Source organism: Macrobrachium nipponense, chromosome 46 (assembly GCF_015104395.2).
Source record: "Macrobrachium nipponense isolate FS-2020 chromosome 46, ASM1510439v2, whole genome shotgun sequence".
NCBI lineage: Eukaryota > Metazoa > Arthropoda > Malacostraca > Decapoda > Palaemonidae > Macrobrachium > Macrobrachium nipponense.
Genome location: NC_061106.1, coordinates 35895739 through 35915244, shown reverse-complemented (window position 1 = coordinate 35915244; position 19506 = coordinate 35895739). Strand labels below are relative to the sequence as shown.

Below are 19506 nucleotides of genomic sequence, written 5' to 3'. Positions count from 1 at the left end.
AAGAGACACATACTTACTTAGAAAAGTGGGGACACACATGTTAAAGGAATACATAATATAAACTCTGGTTCTTACCTGATTTAGGCAGAAGACTTGATAGTTACTGTCTATTAGTCTGCGTTGCCTAAAGAGTCTCAGCGAGGGCGTGACCTATGGCTGAAGAACTCTTTGGGTCTACCAATGGGAACTGAGTCCACTTACTTGGCAGAATCCAAGCAGGATACTGGTCAATGGGGATCAACCCGCTACTATGCCAGAGCCTATCCTATACCAATTGCAAGGAGCCTTAAGCACAAACCGATCACCTAACCAATTACTAACATTGTATACGAAAGAAGGAGCTGCCTCCTGCAACCTCCTTCGTACAACCAACAAACTCAAACTTAAAACTTACAGGGAAAAAGGATTACAAAAAGGATGTGTTTCAGCTCCCTGCCCCAGCACTGAATCCGCCGATACGTACGGCCTAGCCCAAAACACTTATCATACGTAATCGATACGTCCCTTAGGTAGTGATTAGAGAAGACTGATTCACACCTCCAAAAAGTGGCCTTCATAAGGTTTTGTAATGACAAATTCTTCTTGAAAGCCAAAGACGTCGCGATGGCCCGTACTTCGTGCGCCTTGACTTTCAGAAGGTTAAACTGTTGCTGATTGCAAGAAGAGTGTGCTTCTCTAATAAATATTCCTGAATAAAGAATGAGAGTGCATTTTTAGATAAGGCCTACTGGGGTCCACCCTTACAGAGCACCAGAGATTGCTCTCATTAGCGGCAAGTCTTTTCTTCCTCTTGAAGATAATATTTCAGGCTTCTCACCGGGCAAAGAGATCTCTCTCTTCTGTCCCGACTAGGAGGATAAGCTTTTGATTTCGAAGCTCCTGGGCCACGGCGAAGAAGGGTTTTCATTCTTGGCTAGGAAAGCCGGAAGAAAAGAGCAAACCGCGGAGCCTCCTTGGAAACCTACCTCACCTTCTAGAGCCTGCAGCTCGCTGACCCTCTTTGCTGACGCTAACGCACAGAGGAAAGAGTCTTCATCGAAAGGTCTCTGAACGAAGCAGCATGGGAGGTTCGAACCTTGAGGACCTCAGGAAGAGCAGCACGACATCAAGATTCCAGCTAGGCACTAAGGAGGAGGTTCTTTTAACCGTTTCAAAACGATCTGATTAAATCATGGAGGTCCTTGTCCTCAGATATGTTTAATCCTCTATGACGAAAAACTGAGGAAAGCATGCTCCTGTACCCCTTTGATGGTGGAGACAACCAACCCTGCATTTTTCCCTCAGGACAAGATAAGGAAATCTGCAATCTGCGTCACAGAGGACTGGAGGAGAAACTTTATGAGTCCTGCACCAGCGTCGAAAACATCACCTTCGACTGGTAGACTCTAGATGTGGAAGGTCTACGTGCATTGGCAAATAAAATAGCCCCTTTGCAGACTTTGACGAAAAGCCCTTAGCTCTGACGAGACTCTTGATAGTCCTGAATCCAGTCAGACTGGAGAGCGGGGAGGGTTTTTTGTGAAAACCTGTCGAACGTGGGGGCTGTTTGAGCAGATCGACTCTTAGAGGTAGGGATCTTGGGAGCAGTCCACCAGCCATTCCAGTACCTCTGTGAACCAGTCGTGGGCGGGCCAGAACGGAGCTATCAACGTCATCCTTGTTCCCTTCTGACGCTGCGAATTTCCTTAACGTTTCCCCTATAATCTTGAAGGCGGGAACGCGTACAGATCCAGATTCCTCCAATCCATGAGGAATGCATCTATTTGCCACTGCTCTTGGGTCTGACAATAGGGGAGCAGTATAGATCTATCGCGGCATTCCTGGAGGTCGCAAATAGATCCAGATGGGGCCTGCCCCACGTCCTCCACAGCTCCTGGCATACGTCCGCGTGCAGAGCCACTCTGAGGGAAGGACTTGATTCCTTCTGCTTAGCAGATCCGCTCTGACATTTCTTTCTCCCTGTACGAACCTGGTGAGAAGCCTTATGTTCCTTTCCTCTGACCACAAGAGGAGCGATCTCGCTGTCTCGTACAGGGAGAAAGAGTGAGTCCCCCCCCTGTTTTCGAATGTAAGCCAGGGCTGTAGTGTTGTCGGAGTTGATCTGAACATATTTCCCCCCTTTTACGAGGGGTTCGATGAAGGTCTTGAGAGCTAACCAAATCGCTGTTAGCTCCTCTTGTTGATGTGCCAGGACACCTGCTCCCCATCCAGGTGCCTGACACTTCTCTCGGACCCGAGAGTAGCTCCCCAACCCAATTTGTCCGAAGCGTCTGCATACAATACTAGGTTGGGGTTTCGAACTTGCAAGGAAAGGCCTTCCTTGAACAATAGAGGGTCTAGCCACCAACGTAGATCCTCCTTTATCTCTTGCGAAATCTTGAACGCAAAGTCCAGACCTTGATATTTCCGATCCCAGTTCCTCGTCAGGAAGAACTGTAGGGGTCTGAGGTGCAACCTTCCTAGAGAAACGAATTGCTCCAGAGAGGAGAGTGTCCCCAACAGACTCATCCACTCCCTCGCTGTGCATACATATTTCTCTAGAAAGATTGCTACCTTCTCCAAACCTCGGTTATCCTCTCTGGGGACGGATACGCCCGAAAACCAGAGAAGCCATCAGAATCCCCAGATAGATACGCTCTTGACTGGGGATTAGCTGTGACTTCTCGAAATTCACTAGCAAACCCAGAGAAGCTGCTAGATCCAACGTCACTCGTAAGTCCTCCAGACATTTCTCCTTGGATTTGGCCCTGATAAGCCAATCGTCCAAGTATAGGGAAATCCTCACTCCCTCGAGATGAGCCACTGGGCAACGTTCTTCATCAGTCCTGTGAATACTTGGGGGGCCGTGGAAAGGCCGAAGCATAGGCCTGAACTGAAAAACGTTCCCTCCCCACATGAATCTGAGATATTTGCGAGAAGAAGGATGGATCGACACATGGAGTAAGCGTCCTGAAGGTCCAGTGACACCATCCAGTCCCCGGGACGAAAGAGCTGCTAGACTGATGACGTCGTTCTCCATAGCGAACTTCCTCTTCTTCAACAAAGACATTTCAGGGCGCTTACGTCCAGAACCGGTCTCCATCCTCCTGAGTTCTTGGGAACTAGGAACAAACGGTTGTAGAACCCCGCTGAAAGTGGGTCCTGAACCATCTCTATTGCCTCTTTCTCTAACATCAGCTCTACCGCTAGAGCGAGGGCTTGATTCATCAGTGGGTCTTTGTATTTGGCCACCAGTGCCCTTGGAGTGGTGGTCAAGGGTGGTCTCGAATAAAGGGAATGAGGTATCCCCTCTTGATGATCGCGAGGGACCAGTTGTCCGCCCCCTTTTGTGCCCAGACATCTGCAAAGTTCAGAAGTCTGGCACCCACAGTTGTCTGGAGGACACCCGAAAACTATTTCTTGGCCCTAATAGACCGGGAGAAGGTCCTTCCTCTTCTAGGTGGTCTCGAACCCCTGGAGGAAGAAGAGCGAGACGAAGGTCCTCCTCGAAAGGGTTCTTGCCTACTTTGAGCCTCTTTCTTCGTCTTCTGCTGAAACGAAGGTTTCGGAATTCTAGCCGATCGAGCTAGCATATCCTGCGTCGCTTTTGCTGATAACGAGCTGGAGATATCGTTAATAGTCCTTCTTGGGGAAGAGTTGCGGGGAAAGTTGCGAATACAGCAAGGAAGCTCTCTGTGCGTGCGAAACCGCCTTGGTAAGAAAAGAGCAGAAAACGGCCCTCTTCTTTACCACTCCTGCACCAAAAAAGAGAAGCAATTTCCCCGGAACCGTCTCTCACTGCCTTGTCCATGCAAGACAGAACTGCGTGGAGGTCTTCAGGCGAAAGAGTGTCTTGCTCTTGAGTCCTCTTGGCCACACTCCCAGGGTCCAGTCAAGAAAGAAAAAAACTTCTAAGACTCGGAACATTCCCTTCAGAAGGTGATCCAACTCGCTCATACCCCACGTCGTCTTCGCAGAATTCAGCGCCGAGCGACGTGCGGAATCGACCAACGAAGAGAAGTCCGAGTCTGCAGAAGAGGAAGAGTCAGACCAAGGGCTCTCCTGACTCGTACCAGAACCCCATCTTACCCGTCAGCTTGGACGGGGGAAAAGAAAAAAAAAACTGTCTTGCCCTTCTCTTCTTTTGAAAGCAAACCAGTCGTCAAAGTTCTTCATAGCCTTCTTCATAGACACTGTAGGCTTCATCTTAACGACGCAAGACTTCTTAGCCGTATTGGTCGTTGAAAATAAGGACGGAGGAGACGGAGGAGCAACGGCCGAAGAGACTCCCAAAATCTTGCAAGAGGAGGTCTGTAAGCCTCTTATACGAAGAAACCGCAGCATCCTTGGCAAATCTTCCTCCGAATCAGCAACAAATTCTTCCGAAGAAGACGTCTAGAAGCTATACTGCCCGGAGGAGAGCTAATCCTGGAGAGCGCCTGTTCGGAGAGCGCTACTGGAAGAAAAACCACCGGGAGAGCGCTTACACGGGGAGCGCCTACCAGGAGAGCGCCTACCAGGAGAGCGCCTACATTAGAGAGCGCCTACTAGGAGAGCGCCTAGTTGGAGAGCGCCTACTAGGAGAGCGCCTACTTTGAGAGCGCCTACTTGGTGAGCGCCTGCTAGGAGAGCGCCTACTTGGGGAGCGCCTACTAGGAGAGCGCCTACAAGTGGAGGCCCGTCTGTCGGAAACCGATTCTAACTCCACAGAAGAGCGTCTGGAAACGGAGAGCGCCTATCAGGCTCTCTGCGCCTGCTAGGCTCTTGGCGCCTGCCATCCTCAATACGCCTGCCAGGCTCTTGACGCCTGCCACGGGGAGAGAAAACATCCACAGATGAATCCCTGTCAGAAGCGCGGCGCTTACAAGGCTCTGAGCGCCTATCCAATCGGGAGTGCTCTAACGGAGGAGAAAACTTCCGTTGCGCCTACCAGGTTCTTGGCGCCTACTAGGCTCTTGGCGCCTACTAGGCTCTTGCTGCCTACTAGGCTCCGAGCGTCCGTCAAAAGGAGAGTGGCCACCAGGCGAAGAACTCTTCCTTCGCTCCTGACGAAAACTAGGCTCTTGACGTCTGTCAAGCTCTTGACGCCTAACTGAAGAGGAGCGGAAATCCTGAGGAGAGAGCCTGCCTGGCTCCTTACACCTTACATGCTCACAACTCTTGCTGGGAAGAGAGGAGAGCCTACTCGGAGAAAGATCCCGAGCTCCAGCCTTGTACTTCTGAACTCCTACTAACAGGCTCAAAAGCTCTTCTAGCCAAAGGAGATTTAGCCGAAGGAACGTTCTTAGACTTCTTCACCGTCACCGAAGTGAGGCGTCCTTCCGACGATGAGAAGTCCCGGCAATAGACTCTGCTAAAGCCGCAATTTGCGCCTGCAGACCCGCCAGGATACGCGCAGGAGATCTCTTAAACTCCTCTACAGGGGACGAAGTCCGAGAGCGAACAGGAGAAGCGTAACAGGACGAAATCTTGGTTCTCTTGCGTTCCACTTCAGGCTCTTCCGCGAAAGATTCGGGGCTGGAAGGAAGGGCGCAAGGATCCTTCCAGGGCCTCTTGAGAGGGCGAGACGACTCCGATGCGCTCCATCTACGCTGAGGAGAAGGCGACGAAGATGACGAAGCACTGGCGCAATAACTCCTTCTTGGTTCGTTCCAAGGCAGCCTGGGAACGAGCAACAGGAACTGCCGAGGGGACGCCTGACCGGTGGGGGTTCTCCCTAACCTTCCTGCGGCTTTCGACTTTCTCCTCCACTGGGTCTGGGAGTCTGAAGAGGTCTAGGCCTGGAAGCGTTAGTGAGCCGGTCAGACGCACCCTCCACTGCACTAGGGGCACTGCACTGATCACTTGCACTATCATCACTCTTACCATTGTCGAGAGCGAGCGAGGCTCTCCTTACTCCTGATCGAGGCTCTCCCAGAAGCAACTTCCGAAAACGAATCTTCGGGTTCAAAGCTGGGCGCAGGGGCTGAAAACTGGAGAAGGAACTACTTCTACTACAGGATTCTCAGTGTCAACTTCACTCACCCTCGATCTAGAACTCTTTGAAGAAGCCTTGCGCACCCTATCTTTCTCTAACTTTCTCACATAAGAAGAGAGAGCCTTCCAACCATCCTCATCCAAATTCTCACACTCTTTGCAAGGGTTAATAAAAGAGCATTCATTCCCTCTACACGACTCACATACCGAGTGAGGATCTAATGCAGCTTTAGGAAGCCTAACTTTACATTCTTCTCTGAACAAACCCTAAATAAACTAGGTTTCTTAACTTCAGAATCATCCATGATTATAGATATGTAAGAGAAATCCAAAAGAAAAATCAAAAAAAACAGTCCAAAAAGCGTATGCCAAGCCAACAACCAAAGTGTACTTCACCAAAATCCAAATCGTCGGCAACGAGAACGAATTTCAACTATCGTAAGGACTAAACAACAGGTGTTGTCCAGCCGGCGACAGAAAATAATCTGACAGGAAAGGGGGACTGGTTCTTACACCCGCCTCCCAGCGGCGGGTAAGGTAGATCACCTGACCTACCTGTAGCGTGTGCCGCGAGTTTTGAAATTTTCTGTCGTGACGTCAGAGACCTAAGCTAAGTATATATCTGGCAGGGAAGTTCATGTACAAAAATTATGAATAGAAAATGGGAATGATTCTGATACCCGCCTCCCAGCGGCGGGAATGGGTACTAACCACCTGACTCCCACTGCGTGTGTCGTAAGTGTTTTAAATTTCTGTCGGATTCGGAAAAATACAGCTATATATATATCTGACAGGTAAGTTTCATGAACAAATTTACAATTTACTGCATTATTCCTCTACAGAACCTTAAAAACAAATAAAAATCTACTTATTTTCTTATAAATACTTTGCAAACAAAAAAAATTTTTGTAAAGGGAAGAAGGTTTTTAGCTACAACACAAGTGTATAAATTGGGAATATTCAGTGCAAAAAAAAAAAAATGATAGTGGTAATGGTTTGAAGTCATAAAAAATTCAATACATTCTACTCAAATTTTGTGTATGAATCCCTCTTGATTAGTGATATTTTCACTTTGCTTTTATTACAAGTGTTCTTTGTATTTCAGGGAGTGTTTAGTTAATACATGTATCAATGTTTTCATCTGTGAATATCTATGAACAATTCATCAACAGGTAACTCATAAATCAACTTGTTCAGAAGAAAATTAGAGGATCTTAAATAGGGCAGCATTAACAACTCATGAATGAAAAATAAATGTGACACTTGATGATTCCTGCCTCATTTAAAAGGAAACTCAAGGACAAAGCTGAATCCTAACTACATTATGAACAAAGTCACCATACCAACTTTACCTTAATGGGATTGTGTTAAAGAGATGACGAGTACTGAAGTTTCCAGCTACCAACTACACTGCTGCTTCATTTATTTTGCCAAGGCAGCAATAACATCCCTGACACAGCAAAGGGCCTCCCTCTCTTGATTTCTTTACCTTCTATTCTCAGCAAATAGCACAGTATTGAGCAGTATGTACAGTATAGGTAGAAAAAAGTCTTTATGCAGTTACTTCTTATTCTTGATTTTCAATTTTTCTTCTTCTTTATACATGGCTAAAATTTCAGATGAAACTTCCCACACTGCTTTAGTTGTGCAGTCAGTATGCAGTCCAGTGAACCATGACTGATCATGTAGATCATCACACCCAGGAACTACTACTCCATACACCTGATTAACTATATTCAGGATAGCCGCAGAGAGAAGCTGAGGCGAATATTTTATCACAATAGGTGAATGGTATATGTCTTGAAGTAGAGTAAATGATAAATCTACAAATGGAATGGAGTTGAATTTCTTCTCTCCTAGCCATTCTTTCAATGATTCACATAGGTGAAGCATACTTTATGGGGCGGTCTACTTTCAATTTGAAGCCAAGAACACGCATAAGCAGAAGTTCAGCTTGGATAAGAGAGTCCCTTAAAGCAAAATAAGGCTCAAGAGGCAAAGGAGGGGTCTCGGGTCTAACACAATTTATTCCCACATTGATGATGTCCCGGATTTTTATATCATCATCTTCAACCTTTGACGCAAGGTACAAGCATGTACAACCAATGAGATATGGATCATATTCCTTTAAGGAGATACTACAAAAAAACCTGTGGAAGTATGTGGCAGCTGTAGCTACTGTCAACAAATTTGCTTTTAGTTTAATCCCACATTCAATGATGTATCGAGCTCCTGCAAATTGGCTAGGACATTCGCTATAATCTATTACAGGGTTTAAATCTTCTTTAATTTGTTCCCCAGTTGAGGTCTTCTTGTCATCAATCTGATATTCCATAGCCTTTAAAACATAGCATTTGATGCAAAACTTTTGCAGGTGAGTACCACTTGATCTGAAAAATAAAAAAATATAGTTAAGACATTAAAAACTTCAGTGAATAGTAAGCAGAGCCAAACAACCATCACTTACAATACATTGAGATATACATGAAAAATATGATATTGTTAGTATACAATAAAGTTTTGTACATACTTACCTGGCAGATATATACTTAGCTTAGGTCTCTGACGTCACGACAGAAAATTCAAAACTCGCGGCACACGCTACAGGTAGGTCAGGTGATCTACCTTACCCGCCGCTGGGAGGCGGGTGTAAGAACCAGTCCCCCTTTCCTGTCAGGTTATTTTCTTCCACCTGTCTCCTGAGGGGAGGCTGGGCGGGGCCATCAATCGTATATTTCGGCAGGTAAGTATGTACAAAACTTGGATTGTATACTAACAATATCATTTTGTACATGAACTTCCCTGCCAGAACATATACTTAGCTGATTGACACCCTTGGTGGAGGGAAAGAGACACATACTTACTTAGAAAGTGGGGACAACACATGTTAAAGGAATACATAATATAAACCTCTGGTTCTACCTGATTTCAAGGCAGAAGACTTGATAGTTACTGTCTATTAGTCTGCGTTGCCTAAAGAGTCCCTCAGCGAGGCGTGACCTATGGCTGAAGAACTCTTTGGGTCTACCAATGGGAACTGAGTCCACTTACTTGGCAGAATCCAAGCAGGATCTGTCAATGGGGATCAACCCGCTTACATGCCAGAGCCTATCACTACCAATTGCAAGGAGCCTTAAGCACAACCGATCCACCTAACCAATTACTAACATTAGTATACGAAAGAAGGAGCTGCCTCCTGCAACCTCCTTCGTCACACCAACAAACTCAAACTTAAAACTAACAGGGAAAAAAGGATTAAAAAGGATGTGTTTCAGCTCCCTGCCCCAGCACTGAATCCGCCGATACGTAAGGGCCTAGCCCAAAACACTTATCATACGTAATCGATACGTCCCTTAGGTAGTGATTAGAGAAGACTGATTCACACCTCCAAAAAGTGGCCTTCATTAAGGTTTTGTAATGACAAATTCTTTTCTTGAAAAGCCAAAGACGTCGACGATGGCCCAGTACTTTCGTGCGCCTTGACTTTCAGAAGGTTAAACTGTTGCTGATTGCAAGAAGAGTGTGCTTCTCTAATAATATTCCTGATAAAGAATGAGAGTGCATTTTTAGATAAGGGCCTACTGGGGTCCTTACAGAGCACCAGAGATTGCTCTCATTAGCGGCAAGTCTTTTCTTCCTCTGAAGATAATAGTTTCAGGCTTCTCACCGGGCAAAGAGATCTCTCCTCTTCTGTCCCGACTAAGGAGGATAAGCTTTTGATTTCGAAGCTCCTGGGCCACGGCGAAGAAGGGTTTTCATTCTTGGCTAGGAAAGCCGAAGAAAAGAGCAAACCGCGGAGCCTCCTTGGAAACCTACCTCACCTTCTAGAGCCTGCAGCTCGCTGACCCTCTTTGCTGACGCTAACGCACAGAGGAAAAGAGTCTTCATCGAAAGGTCTCTGAACGAAGCAGCATGGGGAGGTTCGAACCTTGAGGACCTCAGGAAGAGCAGCACGACATCAAGATTCCAGCTAGGCACTAAGGAGGAGGTTCTTTTAACCGTTTCAAACGATCTGATTAAATCATGGAGGTCCTTGTCCTCAGATATGTTTAATCCTCTATGACGAAAAACTGAGGAAAGCATGCTCCTGTACCCCTTGATGGTGGAGACAACCAACCCGCATTTTTCCCTCAGGAAGATAAGGAAATCTGCAATCTGCGTCACAGAGGCGACTGGGAGGAGGAAACTTTATGAGGTCCTGCAACCAGCGTCGAAAAACATCCCACTTCGACTGGTAGACTCTAGATGTGGAAGGTCTACGTGCATTGGCAATAGCCCTTGCAGACTTTGCCGAAAAGCCCTTAGCTCTGACGAGACTCTTGATAGTCTGAATCCAGTCAGACTGAGAGCGGGGAGGTTTTTTGTGAAACCTGTCGAAGTGGGGCTGTTTGAGCAGATCGACTCTTAGAGGTAGGGATCTTGGGACATCCACCAGCCATTCCAGTACCTCTGTGAACCAGTCGTGGGCGGGCCAGAACGGAGCTATCAACGTCATCCTTGTTCCCTCTGACGCTGCGAATTTCCTTAACGTTTCCCCTATAATCTTGAAAGGCGGGAACGCATACAGATCCAGATTCCTCCAATCCATGAGGAATGCATCTATTGCCACTGCTCTTGGGTCTGCAATAGGGGAGCAGTATAGATCTATCCGCGCCATTCCTGGAGGTCGCAAATAGATCCAGATGGGGCCTGCCCCACGTCCTCCACAGCTCCTGGCATACGTCCGCGTGCAGAGTCCACTCTGAGGGAAGGACTTGATTCTTCTGCTTAGCAGATCCGCTCTGACATTTCTTTCTCCTGTACGAACCTGGTGAGAAGCCTTATGTTCCTTTCCTCTGACCACAAGAGGAGCGATCTCGCTGTCTCGTACAGGGAGAAAGAGTGAGTCCCCCCCTGTTTTCGAATGTAAGCCAGGGCTGTAGTGTTGTCGGAGTTGATCTGAACATATTTCCCTTTTACGAGGGGTTCGAAGGTCTTGAGAGCTAACCAAATCGCTGTTAGCTCCTTCTTGTTGATGTGCCAGGACACCTGATCCCCCATCCAGGTGCCTGACACTTCTCTCGACCCGAGAGTAGCTCCCCAACCCCCCCTTTGTCCGAAGCGTCTGCATACAATACTAGGTTGGGGTTTCGAACTTGCAAGGAAAGGCCCTTCCCCTTGAACAATAGAGGGTCTAGCCACCAACGTAGATCCTCCTTTATCTCTTGCGAAATCTTGAACGCAAAGTCCAGACCTTGATATTTCCGATCCCAGTTCCTCGTCAGGAAGAACTGTAGGGGTCTGAGGTGCAACCTTCCTAGAGAAACGAATTGCTCCAGAGAGGAGAGTGTCCCCAACAGACTCATCCACTCCCTCGCTGTGCATACATCTTTCTCTAGAAAGATTGCTACCTTCTCCAACCTCGGGTTATCCTCTCTGGGACGGATACGCCCGAAAAACCAGAGAAGCCATCAGAATCCCCAGATAGATACGCTCTTGACTGGGGATTAGCTGTGACTTCTCGAAATTCACTAGCAAACCCAGAGAAGCTGCTAGATCCAACGTCACTCGTAAGTCCTCCAGACATTTCTCCTTGGATTTGGCCCTGATAAGCCAATCGTCCAAGTAGAGGGAAAATCCTCACTCCCTCGAGATGAAGCCACTGGCAATGTTCTTCATCAGTCCTGTGAATACTTGTTGGCGGGGCCGTGGAAAGGCCGAAGCATAGGGCCCTGAACTGAAAAACGTTCCCTCCCCACATGAATCTGAGATATTTGCGAGAAGAAGGATGGATCGGCACATGGAAGTAAGCGTCCTGAAGGTCCAGTGACACCATCCAGTCCCCGGGACGAAGAGCTGCTAAGACTGATGACGTCGTCTCCATAGCGAACTTCCTCTTCTTCACAAAGACATTCAGGGCGCTTACGTCCAGAAACCGGTCTCCATCCTCCTGAGTTCTTGGGAACTAGGAACAAACGGTTGTAGAACCCCGCTGAAAGTGGGTCCTGAACCATCTCTATTGCCTCTTTCTCTAACATCAGCTCTACCGCTAGAGCGAGGGCTTGATTCATCAGTGGGTCTTTGTATTTGGCCACCAGTGCCCTTGGAGTGGTGGTCAAGGGTGGTCTCGAAATAAAGGGAATGAGGTATCCCCTCTTGATGATCGCGAGGGACCAGTTGTCCGCCCCCTTTTGTGCCCAGACATCTGCAAAGTTCAGAAGTCTGGCACCCACAGTTGTCTGGAGGACACCCGAACTATTTCTTGGCCCTAATAGACCGGGAGAAGGTCCTTCCTCTTCTAGGTGGTCTCGAACCCCTGGAGGAAGAAGAGCGAGACGAAGGTCCTCCTCGAAAGGGTTCTTGCCTACTTTGAGCCTCTTTCTTCGTCTTCTGCTGAAACGAAGGTTTTCGGAATTCTAGCCGATCGAGCTAGCATATCCTGCGTCGCTTTTGCTGATAACGAGCTGGAGATATCGTTAATAGTCTTCTTGGGGAAGAGTTGCGGGGAAAGTTGCGAATACAGCAAGGAAGCTCTCTGTGCGTGCGAAACCGCCTTGGTAAGAAAAGAGCAGAAAACGGCCCTCTTCTTTACCACTCCTGCACCAAAAAGAGAAGCAATTTCCCCGGAACCGTCTCTCACTGCCTTGTCCATGCAAGACAGAACTGCGTGGAGGTCTTTTCAGGCGAAAGAGTGTCTTGCTCTTGAGTCTCTTGGCCAACACTCCCAAGGTCCAGTCAAGAAAGTTAAAAACTTCTAAGACTCGGAACATTCCCTTCAGAAGGTGATCCAACTCGCTCATACCCCACGTCGTCTTCGCAGAATTCAGCGCCGAGCGACGTGCGGAATCGACCAACGAAGAGAAGTCCGAGTCTGCAGAAGAGGGAAGAGTCAGACCCAAGGGCTCTCCTGACTCGTACCAGAACCCCATCTTACCCGTCAGCTTGGACGGGGGAAAAGAAAAAACTGTCTTGCCCTTCTCTTCTTTTGAAAGAAAGCACCAGTCGTCAAAGTTCTTCATAGCCTTCTTCATAGACACTGTAGGCTTCATCTTAACGACCGAAGACTTCTTAGCCGTATTGGTCGTTGAAAATAAGGACGGAGGAGACGGAGGAGCAACGGCCGAAAGAGACTCCCCAAAATCTTGCAAGAGGTGGTCTGTAAGCCTCTTATACGAAGAAACCGCAGCATCCTTGGGCAAATCTTCCTCCGAATCAGCAACAAATTCTTCCGAAGAATGACGTCTAGAAGCTCTACTGCCCGGAGGAGAGATAATCCTTGGAGAGCGCCTGTTCGGAGAGCGCCTACTGGAAGAAAAACCACCGGGAGAGCGCTTACACGGGGAGCGCCTACCAGGAGAGCGCCTACTTAGAGAGCGCCTACTAGGAGAGCGCCTAGTTGGAGAGCGCCTACTAGGACGGAGCGCCTACTTTGGATGAGCGCCTACTTGGTGAGCGCCTGCTAGGAGAGCGCCTACTTGGGGAGCGCCTACTAGGAGAGCGCCTACAAGTGGAGGCCCGTCTGTCGGAAACCGATTCTAACTCCACAGAAGAGCGTCTGGAAACGGGAGAGCGCCTATCAGGCTCTCTGCGCCTGCTAGGCTCTTGGCGCCTGCCATCCTCAATACGCCTGCCAGGCTCTTGACGCCTGCCACGGGAGAGAAAACATCCACAGATGAATCCCTGTCAGAAGCGCGGCGCTTACAAGGCTCTGAGCGCCTATCCAATCGGGAGTGCTCTAACGGAGGAGAAAACTTCCGTTGCCGCCTACCAGGTTCTTGGCGCCTACTAGGCTCTTGGCGCCTACTAGGCTCTTGCTGCCTACTAGGCTCCGAGCGTCCGTCAAAAGGAGAGTGGCCACCAGGCGAAGAACTCTTCCTTCGCTCCTGACGAAAACTAGGCTCTTGACGTCTGTCAAGCTCTTGACGCCTAAACTGAAGAGGAGCGGAAAAACCTGAGGAGAGAGCCTGCCTGGCTCCTTACACCTTACATGCTCACAACTCTTGCTGGGAAGAGAGGAGAGCCTACTCGGAGAAAGATCCCGAGCTCCAGCCTGTACTTCTGAACTCCTACTAACAGGCTCAAAAGCTCTTCTAGCCAAAGGAGATTTAGCCGAAGGAACGTTCTTAGACTTCTTCACCGGAAGTGAGGCGTCCTTTCCGCGATGAGAAGTCCCCGGCAATAGACTCTGCTAAAGCCGCAATTTGCCGCATGCAGACCCGCCAGGATCGCGCAGGAGATCTCTTAAAATCTCTACAGGGGACGAAGTCCGAGAGCGAGGAGAAGCGTAACAGGACGAAATCTTGGTTCTCTTGCGTTCCACTTCAGGCTCTTCCGCGAAAGATTCGGGGCTGGAAGGAAGGGCGCAAGGATCCTTCCAGGGCCTCTTGAGAGGGAGACGACTCCGATGCGCTCCATCTACGCTGAGGAGAAGGCGACGAAGATGACGAGAAGCACTGGCGCAATAACTCCTTCTTGGTTCGTTCCAAGGCAGCCTGGGAACGAGCAACAGGAACTGCCGAGGGGACGCCTGACCGGTGGGGGTTCTCTCTACCTAACCTTCCTGCGGCTTTCGACTTTCCTCCCTCCACTGGGTCTGGGAGTCTGGAAGAGGTCTAGGCCTGGAAGCGTTAGTGAGCCGGTCAGACGCACCCTCCACTGCACTAGGGGCACTGCACTGATTCACTTGCACTATCATCACTCTTACCTTGTCGAGAGCGAGCGAGGCTCTCCTTACTCCTGATCGAGGCTCTCCCAGAAGCAACGTTCCGAAACGGAATCTTCGGGTTCAAAGCTGGGCGCAGGGGCTGAAACTGGAGAAGGAACTACTTCTACTACAGGATTCTCAGTGTCAACTTCACTCACCCTCGATCTAGAACTCTTTGAAGAAGCCTTGCGCACCCTATCTTTCTCTAACTTTCTCACATAAGAAGAGAGAGCCTTCCAACCATCCTCATCCAAATTCTCACACTCTTTGCAAGGGTTAATAAAAGAGCATTCATTCCCTCTACACGACTCACATACCGAGTGAGGATCTAATGCAGCTTTAGGAAGCCTAACTTTACATTCCTTCTCTGAACAAACCCTAAATAAACTAGGTTTCTTAACTTCAGAATCATCCATGATTATAGATATGTAAGAGAAATCCAAAAGAAAAATCCAAAAAACAGTCCAAAAAGCGTATGCCAAGCCAACAACCAAAGTGTACTTCACCAAAATCCAAATCGTCGGCAACGAGAACGAATTTCAACTATCGTAAGGACTAAACAACAGGTGTTGTCCAGCCGGCGACAGAAAATAATCTGACAGGAAAGGGGGACTGGTTCTTACACCCGCCTCCCAGCGGCGGGTAAGGTAGATCACCTGACCTACCTGTAGCGTGTGCCGCGAGTTTTGAATTTTCTGTCGTGACGTCAGAGACCTAAGCTAAGTATATATCTGGCAGGGAAGTTCATGTACAAAAAAACTAAATACTTCATTAAAAATTTATATTAATTATTTCATACACATAAGTTTATTGGTATCAGTATTTTTATGTCTCATAAATACTTTGCACAATGTATTTACATACTGAAGTATACATGTTTATGGTTAAATATAATAAAACTTATATGTACGTAGTATGTAATTTGAATGTTTCCTTTGTACACAAAAAAAAGTCTTCAATGCTAGCTGGAATCAGTCACTGAACTTGGTAACGAGGTAGTTTACAGGTGGTTAAGGAAGTTGAGTCAGGAAACACCTCGCTCATCCATCAACACTACAGCAAAATCCTCCTAGCTTTGCAGCTAATCCCTGCCCACTGCATGCCAGTGATTGGCTAGCTCTCAAAGGGGAAATTCCATCATACTAGTTAACAGTCCACATGATTACCAGTACAGATTAGGCTCTGTTCAGTAACATCGAGTTCCCTGCATGAATCATGACACCATAGATTTGAGTTGCCAGAGTTGTAAAGTATGTAACTGATATCTCCAATAAAATCTAAATTAAGTTGTAGTATATCATTATGAAGATCTTGGATAATTTTGTCTGAGAATATTTTTCTTTTATCATGAGTAGCCTAAACATGCATGTTCCCTTTTTTTCTTCTAAATTGGTGTTGGCCTATACATATAAGCGATTCCACACAGACCACACTAATTGAAATAAAGCATGGACCTATACAACCAATTCTGATATTAGGGTATTAATTAATCATAATCCTAGGGTATTAATTAATCATAATCCTGCACATCAAATGTTAATATCATTGAGAGATAAAGCCTACATATCAATTTCTTAAATTTTGAGGCAATGACAGGGTATAGACCTACACATCAATTTCTTATATTTTGAGGCAATGACTGGGCATAGACCATGTCAATTTCTTATATTTTGAGGCAATGACAGGGTATAGACCTACATGTCAATTTTGTATATTTTGAGGCAATGACAGGGTATAGACCTACATGTCAATTTCGTATATTTTGAGGTAACGACTGGGCATATACGACATCAATTTCTTATATTTTGAGGTAATGACCAGGCATAGGCCTACACATCAATTTCTCATATTTTGAGGCAACGACAAAGCATAGACCTACTCGTCAATTTCTTACAGGCTATATGCAAACATTGTTCAAATGAGTGGTGGGAAGGATGTGGCCACAATGTGAGAGATGAACTGTTCTAGTCCTGAAGAGATGCCATATTAGATAATGACTGCCCTAAACATATTTTATGAAGACTTCACATGCTTATTTTAGTTCATATAGTGGTTTTCATATATCTCATTTTGCTGACAAAACTTCAATCTTTTGAATGGTGAGCTTAAAGATTTAATTACATTGTTGTCTCACCAATTAAATATAGAATGAAAAAAAGTGGTCTTTTTCAAGAGAACATGTCGCCATCCAGTCGTTTACCCTAGCTATGTGTAGTAATGGCTCTTCAGTATGTCTTAAAACCTCCAAAAACAACATCACCTAATCAATTATTCAGTCTGGGTTTTGGATTTCTTTTTCTGGCATAGCCCATAGTAAATTTACTTAAGTTTATCACAGGCATGACCCCTTAACGTTCTTCAGATGGTTGTGCTGTGGCATCCAAGATGCCCAATTACCCAGTTGTGGGAATTAGCTATAAAACCAGCCAACTGTAGGCTAACTATACTATACATGCCCAGTTGACCTAGGTCACATACTAGGCTAAGCCTGAATAAGATTTAGCCTATAGTAGCTTCGGTAGCCTACGTATGGGTATCTGGACGGATTCATGTTGACTTTCTACATGTGTCAAATTCCACATCACGGCATCTCTGTTGTAACATTAGGCCTAGGCTACCTACTGGCTATCTATTAAAGGACTTTGAGTGCCTCTGGGGATCAGCGCAGTCGGAAATTAGGGCTAGGTAAGGTCAATAGCCTGCCATTAGACCACTGGATAGCCTAAGTAGTAGCTAAATCCTGTGTCGGATCATCAAGATAGGGTGAAATTTAGGCTAAGTTAAAATATGCTAAATTTCTAATTATCTAGGTAGACATTGTGGTTCGAAATAGGTAGGTACGGTTAATCTAAGTAGTAATAGCGTACAAAAGTTTAATAGAAATGTACTAGGTACCTTAATCTCTGTTAATCTGACGGTGCGATAGCAGAAGCTAGGCTAGGTACTAGCTACGAATTCACTTGCAAATCAATGGCCTAGCTAGTACATCATAAAAGAATACCTATGTGTACTGTGGCAAACACCCTAAAGTGGGAGAGGCTACGGAACGTAAAAATCCCAATGAAAAATAACAAACTATGGTAGTACTATATTACTACCTACCTATAAGATAGGTAATAGGTACCTACCTACGTACTAGGTAATTATTCCTCATACGACAACATACCTAGGTTAGCTATAATAAAATAACTGCAAGGAACGGTGCCGCGAATACTAGGTACATCCACTACGTGGGGATTGGGGCATCAAATGTTTAGTACTGGCCCCTGTGGGTTACCTAATTACAGTCTACCCTCCATAGGTAAATTAACACCCAGACGAGGAGTTACCTAATTTCCTATTACTTAGGTAACCTAGTAGCCTGTACCTAACCCACAGACTACAGGCCCAAATACATTTCCGTTAGAGTTCATTGTTGTCCATTTAATCCTATCAAATGAACACTACGTAACTCACCAATTGGCGAGGGTTAAGGAGGGTAGCGAAACTACAGTACAATGATTCAACGTGTCAATAGTCACTCGTGTACGCTAAGTTGCTAACATGAGCTATTACTTACTATGGGTCAACAAAACAAAACAACAGTAGCGACGTAACACGGCAGGCCGACACTCTAGAGCAAAACACATTGGGGTAGGTCCGCACTCCGCTCTCGGAACTTTGCCAGAAGTGCGAGTTATGGTTGTAAAAGAAACGTCTGCAAGGAAATTATCCATTATACATTTTTTGGTTGTGAAACATATATTAGAAAAGGGTGTGCATAATGCAATACAAGTGAGATAATCTGAGAAAATTTGCCGAAATATTAAGGAATCTGCCCTCTTTTGTTAGAGTTATCTCAATCGCCCCCGAGTGGCTGGTACTAAACATGGTGAATTTCTCATTATTAATTTATCTCTGTAAACTTCTCAAAATATCTCACCTGTATTGCATTATACACGTCATTTTCTACATTGTATACTCGATGTATAAAATAAACTATACATTCGTACGGCCGTCTCCTTTACATTTACTTGATTTCCTTTTTGGCAAGCACACCAGAACTTAAAAAAAACTGTATTCGCGCTTTGCATTATTCATGTAAAAATGGATAAATGATAGTGACAGGGGCCTGGCATGCATACTATCATTAAATTTCTGTAGCCTGTTGTTTGTTATACGGAAATCCCTGCAAAAGCAAATTATTACCATTATATATGATATTATTTAAATGTTTTAAGGAATCTGCAACTACTTTTGCTTTTCAATCTTGATTCATCAATCTACGTACGCCTAGCTCAAAATTACTTACATGAATAAAATCCACGTCTAGCAAAGTCAAGCCAACTCCCTAAATTCTACTTATACTGGGGCTGGAAGTTAAGCAGTTGAAATAAAAGGGAGCTAAGATAGAATGCTTAATTGTAGGGAAAAAGGGGGGGGGGGGGTGGGGGGGGGTTGAACCTCTGCACTTTATGGTATGTATTAATGAGTTGAATTTAAAAAGCCTTTTTGAATTATAGTGGACAATCATCTAGCCGTGTTTGAGTGATTACATGAATAAAGTTGTGAAAGTGGCTGGACATCATTCGAACAACTTTGAATTTGTACATAAATACTCAGATGAGCATACTGTCAAAATTATCATTCATATAATTGTCATTGGCGGATTAGTTCTCCGACTGGGTCTAGTATGACCTACAGACTTATCAGTAATAATTATTTATATATATATATATATATATTATATATATATTTATATATATATATGATAGAATATTAATATATATAGAATGAGCTACAAAATTAATTAAGGCTCGACGGCGACATGAAACAATGTCCCAGGCACTCATGGAATTGCTCTGGCAACCTACCAAGAAATAAAGTAA

The 19506-nt window shown here is 45.9% G+C and overlaps 2 protein-coding genes across 2 annotated transcripts in view; both read right to left on the bottom strand.

Moving 5' to 3' along the window:
- The window catches only part of LOC135214693 (zinc finger protein 16-like), a 34404-nt gene extending 26962 nt beyond the window's left edge, over positions 1-7442 (bottom strand). Inside the window, exon 1 of the mRNA XM_064249025.1 lies at positions 7308-7442. The gene's annotated coding sequence lies outside the window, so the exon portion shown is untranslated. The remainder of the gene's footprint in view (positions 1-7307) is intronic.
- Positions 7443-7515: 73 nt separating this feature from the next.
- LOC135214903 (cyclin-Q-like) lies at positions 7516-17999 on the bottom strand. The gene is given in 3 exon segments (XM_064249356.1): positions 7516-7846; positions 7848-8345; positions 17767-17999. Coding segments are annotated over 3 exon segments (855 nt in total). The 5' UTR covers positions 17793-17999.
- Positions 18000-19506: the final 1507 nt, after the last annotated feature.